Here is a 6058-nt window from a genome sequence, read left to right on the forward strand (position 1 = left end):
CTTTGCAGAATCTTCTCAGTTCTCATCTTCTCCCAGGGGAGACATGCCTTTTTTATTAGTTCACTACCGTCAGGTTTGCTGTTTGCAGTGCAATTGGCCACAGTTTAATCTGTCCCCTTTTGTCCAAATCCAAGATCAGCTGACCAAACAATATATAGCCGATAATTAGGATGGGAACAACCACTCAGGCCTTGACTTTCTCAGCATATCTCATCGGTCCGGTTCAACTGCCTTGCTAGTAGCGTTTCATGCATCAGCCAATTCATTGATTCTTCTGTATATAAGCCCTTGCAAACAGTATAAAATTCAGTATTTTTCTAAGATATATGCGTTAACAGAGATCGACAAACACATATATGCCCGTGTTGTGCTACATCATCTACCTAACTAAAGAAGTACAGACGTTGAATAAAGGAGCTGCGTTGGCATCAGCATTGTTTACATGACACGATCACGCGTGCGCCGTTTGATTACTGTTTCAGTGATGTGTACGTGTCTTAGGGAAATGCTATCGCGTACGTAATGGAGGATAAAAATCTCATTGCTGTGATGTGTTGAAGTACCCACCGTGCAATGCATCAGTTGTAAATGCAGCGCTTTGCTTCGCAAATCTCACCATATCAAGACTTTGATCCATAGATGCATTATAAAAGAACTACTCCTAAGAACTACCACTTCCCTGCCATTCACAGAACGACAGAGCTCAAACTGAGCAAAAACACTTTTTGGGAACCGGGACCACTCAATCATAGTATTATCCAACGGAATCAGTGGGGTGGATTAGAAAGTATTTCATGTGCACTGATCTGATAACATTTGGCAACTTTATCTGTCACCCGAGGTACAAACACAACCTGAAGTTCTGCATATATATATATGTTTTTTTTAATCTAAACTCCTATCATAATTCGGGCACGCATATGTATGTGTAGTACTCATTGACTAGAGCTGCGTCAAGAACACACTAGTGTACATGTGTGTTCTACTTGTACCCAGAGAAACAAGCACATGCACAAAGAGTTGTGTTTCCCAAGGAATAATGCCTTGCAGTTTTGCTGTGTACACAAGTTGCTTGATTTTAGATAGGTCAAATTTTGTGTTACAAGACATGCTTGAATCCATGCAGGAGGAAATGCCAAGCGAACCAATTACATTAATTACTCTTTGAATGGATGCATTTTATACAAGGATAAGTTGTTTTCATATCATGGGGGAGTATCTCTGGAGATACATATACTAAAATTCTTTCAGTTCATCTGAGTTTTTTTTCTCAAATACACAAAGAGCATTGTGTATCATTTTATTAATTGTATTAAGAAGATAGAAGTTATATGTTACAAGAAAGGCCGTTACCGGTCAGGATTTTGTCACGTTTGGGGCTACATCTTGTTTTGAACAATCTTGTGGCCGGCTTGATTCATGGACCTACCATCTGAGAATCTTTTACCTTGTCAGTATGGTCTACTCAAGAGTATATTGCTAGTAGAGAATGTGGCAAGTGCCTGCACCTTATTTGGTAGTCGCTTATGCATGCATGCCATGCATATTTTATCAGGCAATATATATGCATATGTGTATAAATTATTGGACAATTGAACGACAAAGCCATTAGAAATTCAACTCAGCACATGCAACAATGAGTTGGATCATCAGCAAAGGAAGTGCATAGATGCCATTGCTTATATGTTACATTTTACAAGGAGGCAGGCTAATTAAGCTGCTAATAATAAGGTCATAGCTAGATAGTCATCGATCACAATTCATACAGGGGATGAACCTTCCTGGGTTAAGCTAATTAAAGGGCGGCAGGCAGCTTTTGCACATGGATGCCTGCCTCTCAAACCCATATGGAAGAACAGCTAAACACAATCAGCAGGTTGCCGGCCGGTTCACATCTGCCTGGGCCGCGGTAGCTGAGATGAGATGGGTTATTACTCCTAGAGTAGTGCAACAATTAATATAACTAACTAGCTATATTAATTAAACACGCTTGGCGACCAGCGGTAGCAGCGACGAGCTGTGTGTGATCGGTCGGCGTCTGTCACTGCTGCTACACCCTTGGGCGTGCCGGTGACGGTGATCGCAGTAGCTTCCACTGCCCCAGCCGGACCAAGAACTCCATGACCTGGAAAACCAAGGATATAGGAGGAGTTATTTCTAATTGACAGCTTGCTTAGTTTGTTCGTCTGCTGACACATTAGTTATATATACATATTCATCAGAGTCAGTAACTTAGAGAGTGATTTTTTCATGATGTTATGCTGTATATATACAGCTACTAATATACTAGTATATATACATACCTCAGTGGGGTCCTGGAGAGAGTAGGAGGCATCTGTCTCCCTGGGGCATTTGGAAACAAGGATCCCTATGCCTTGACCTCTCTCCCTCAACGCCTAAGAAGACAAAGGTTTAAATTTTGGTTTTTTTAACCATGGTCGGAATAAACGAAACAGTTGAAATCACCAGACTTGCAACATGTAAATTTAAAGTGACAGCACGTACGCACGCAAGAGGTTGGCAACATATAATGAAAAACTGCAACTTGTAAATTTAATTTGTCCCTGTGCTGTACGTGTTTACATGTATATATGTCTGATCGTAGCTCATGTATATAAAATATATTTGCACCTTGAAAGCATCCTCGTCGGTCCGGTCGTCTCCGATGTACACCGGCAGGACGTTGGTGCTGTCGTCGAATCCTAAGAGATCGATCGTTCAGACAGGGAACAGGCACACAGCGGACAAAACCGTCATCGATCAGAGAAGATTTTTACTCTCGCGCGCACGCAGTGACGAAAAGGGGCGACAAAGACGGCAGCATGCATGTATACTTACCGAGCGACTTGAGCAAGAACTCGACGGCCTTGCCCTTGTCCCACATGATCGACGGCCGGATCTCCAAGACTTTCCTGCCCTCAGTGAGCTTCAGCTCGGGGAAGTCCCGGAGCACGGCCTTGACCTTGTCAGCCAATGAGCTCCAGCTCTGCAGGTAGGGGAAGGAGCAGTTGTTGAAGATGATGCACTACTAGCTAGGAGCAGCCAGCAGGGGCAGCACATGCATTCATGCATGACGATTGCTCATCGCCATTTCAATAAGAGCTACTAGCCGCAGCTGACATGCATGCATCAACAAGCTGCTTCTTGTTTGACTTGCAAAACTAAATTACTACAAGTAGCAGCTAAAGGTATCCAAGGCCTAGCTAAAGGTATTGTAAGACTCTCGGTGAAGAACCCGGCCGGCACTCACCTTTTCATCGACGCATCTGAAGTGCACGGACAGGCAGAACTTGTTGTTCTCCACCCTGGCCCCTGGCGTGTCCTTAGTCCTCTCCTCAAGAGCTCTGTAAGCCTGGCCATACATGTAATCGGCGCGTGCGTGCGTGCGTGCGTTGCGCCGCCGGTAAGTTCCTCATGGCTCAACTAATTACTTGTGTAGTGTCGTACGTAATAATGGATTGGTGATGATTGTAAAAAGAGTGATGGCGTGATGTATACCTTGTTGATCACCGGCAGGAACTCGCGAGCTGGCTGCAGCAGGACCGTCTTGTCCTCCTGGAAATTGTTGGCAGAAAAAGAGAAGTAGCAATGGAGTTAACTAGGCGATAAAAAGGTTGCCAAAGGATATATCGTTGATGCTGCATGGCAAGTGTATGGCTAGTTGGTGATGAATGAAAAGATGCCGGCTACGAACCTTGGAGCTTGGGCCTTTGATGTCCATCCCGTGGCTGCCGGCGTAGTAGAGCTCCGGGAGGCCTACGAAGCCGCAGACCTGAACCGTAACAACAAGAACAAGGAAACGTAAAACTGAATATAGCCCAGAGCTCCGGCCGGTGAGATGAAATACATGTAATGAGTTTCTGATCGAGGTGTGTTGAATGCTAGCTCGATCGTCGTACCTTTTCGATGCACCGGCCGGTCACGATCGCCGTCGGGAAGTGCTTGGCGACGTTGCGCACCGCCGCCCTCATCTGCGTGCACCCGTTAATTACGCGATAAGGTGTTGGCAGCACGTACGATCGAGAGGATTTGATTTCATGGCAACATCTATATATCAAGACGGTCACCTCGGGGGTCATGAACGCCATGTCCGGGTCGGTGACGATCGGGGACAGCGTGCCGTCGTAGTCCATGAACATGACGATCCTTTTCCCCATGGCCGCCGCCGCGATCTGGTCGAAGCTGCCCAGCGCCGACGGGTGCCTCCTCTGCGCAACGCAACAAAGAAGTTAAACCCGGCCGGCACGCCCCTCAAAACACGGATCGAACGACGGCGGCGACGCAACTAACCGCCGGCGGCGGCCCGCCCGGGGCGCGCGGCAACTCACCGTCCACGCGTCGTACTCGTCGACGGCGGCGGGGCAGCGGGTGGGCGACGACGCGCGGATGGCCTCGACGACACGGCTGGTGCAGGTCCGACCCGGCGGCGCATTCGCCGCCGCGGGGGCAGGGGCACCACCCCGGCCGCCTGCTGCTGCTAGGAACTCGCCAGCGTCGGTAGCGGCGCCGCCGGGGAGGCCGAGGCCACCGTACGCGCCGCGCAGCGACGAGACGGCGGCGCCGCGGCACGCGAAGAGGGCGCGGCCGGGGGCCGCCGGCAGCGCCGCGGCCGCCGCAATGCCCATGTCCGGGACCACCACGTCCTGGTTCGTCATGGCTGTGGCCGGCGCACAGGGGGACGGACGACGGACACGCGCCTCACCAGGACTTGCGCGCCCGCGAGAGGCCAACACTTGGAGACAGGCTGCGCGCGCGGCCCGTGGGGCTAGGCCTCCATTACTGTTACTGTGAGGGAGGTTGCTTTGCAGGGGATCGGAGGGAGGTGCGCGGGCGGTTTTCTTGGGTGCGGTGATCGGCGAGTGAGCCGCGGAGTGTCGGTACTTTTTATAGAGCGGACTGGCATCTCGGCGGCAGTTGCTTTGCTGTTGACACACTTGGGAGGAGGTGGCATGCTTTGCAGCCGTCCGATCGTGCCATGCCATCAATAATGTACGTTCAGTTATTTATCCTTGAAATAAAGTAAAGTAAAAGGTGCAGATGGATGGACACTTAGTAGATCGTGTTTTTCGAATACCATTGCAGAACACTTGATGAAAAAAATCGGCGGGAAGGCAATCACCTAGCAGTGATGGCATCTATCACTGTTGAGTAAAACCACCACCTGACCGCTCGAATTTGAACCGAAAGAAGCAAAGCGGTAGTGATGTGGCTCTCTTATAACACTACTAGCTAGTTCTTAAAACCGGTAGTGATAATAAACTTCACTACCGGTTTATAACACCAATATGCAGCTTTGAGTTGAGCAATACTGCCGGTTTAGTACCTAAGTCGATAGTGTGATTTCTACCGGTTCTAGACTGCAACCACCAATGCTGTTTCGAGCAACACTGTATGCCCAATACTTAAGTTGGCAGTGCTATACATAAAATTATTGCCAACTTGTGTGGTGACCTAGCAATGATACAATTCTTTTCCATATTGTTATTTACTAATTTATTTTATTATTTTTGTGTGGTAGGCTTTATTTCCTATGGTTACTAGACTCACATACATCACCATTACTCCATCAAGATTTATATTACAAATGTTACGTATCGTATAGGTTACAATGTAAATGTATATATAATTGTAGTCTTTCGAGCATGCATTTGTTCTCAATTGCAATTGAGAAAGATCCTTTATTACTCAACACATCCTCCAGGATGAAGGCTGCTAACTCATCTTGGAATCCTGTGATCTTGATGTCTACCAGCTTTTTGTGGCCTAGTTTCCCACGCTGTCATTGAAGCAAGATTATATTGAAATACACGTGTTAGACAAAAAAAAATAGTAGTGTGTTTTGTTGAATTAACCGTGAAATGGGAAGCATACACAACATTTTATTTCCTTTCCTTGTGCTCCAGGAGAGGTACATATGAATTGCCCACATCACGTTGAACCCGCATCCATTGCTGCCCATCGATCATTCTAGGGTTTCTATTGGAATATGATCAACCTCAAATTGGGTCATCCTGTCCCCTTCCTATTTTCCTTACACTGTGTGACATTATAAAGTGTC

At 47.4% G+C, this 6058-nt stretch overlaps 1 protein-coding gene across 1 annotated transcript; it reads right to left on the minus strand.

The window, feature by feature from the left end:
• On the minus strand, window positions 1640-4842 carry LOC8080055 (probable trehalose-phosphate phosphatase 8). The gene is made up of 10 exons (XM_021450216.1): window positions 4329-4842; window positions 4068-4208; window positions 3900-3971; window positions 3695-3772; window positions 3499-3555; window positions 3251-3352; window positions 2839-2986; window positions 2632-2702; window positions 2304-2396; window positions 1640-2125 (listed from the first exon to the last, which is right to left on the minus strand). The coding sequence occupies exons 1-10, from the start codon at window positions 4653-4655 to the stop codon at window positions 2051-2053; spliced, it is 1164 nt and encodes a 387-aa protein (XP_021305891.1). The 5' UTR covers window positions 4656-4842; the 3' UTR covers window positions 1640-2050.

The sequence above is a fragment of the Sorghum bicolor genome, chromosome 10 (assembly GCF_000003195.3).
Source record: "Sorghum bicolor cultivar BTx623 chromosome 10, Sorghum_bicolor_NCBIv3, whole genome shotgun sequence".
NCBI lineage: Eukaryota > Viridiplantae > Streptophyta > Magnoliopsida > Poales > Poaceae > Sorghum > Sorghum bicolor.

Excerpts from the sequence above, each read along its gene's own strand:
- LOC8080055 (XM_021450216.1), bottom strand. The coding sequence starts at position 4,655 with ATGACGAACCAGGACGTGGTGGTCCCGGACATGGGCATTGCGGCGGCC. Across the intron at positions 3,773-3,899 it reads CCGGCCGGTGCATCGAAAAG|GTCTGCGGCTTCGTAGGCCT; the intron begins GTACGACGATCG and ends GTTACGGTTCAG. Across the intron at positions 3,353-3,498 it reads TCCTGCCGGTGATCAACAAG|GCTTACAGAGCTCTTGAGGA; the intron begins GTATACATCACG and ends ATGTATGGCCAG.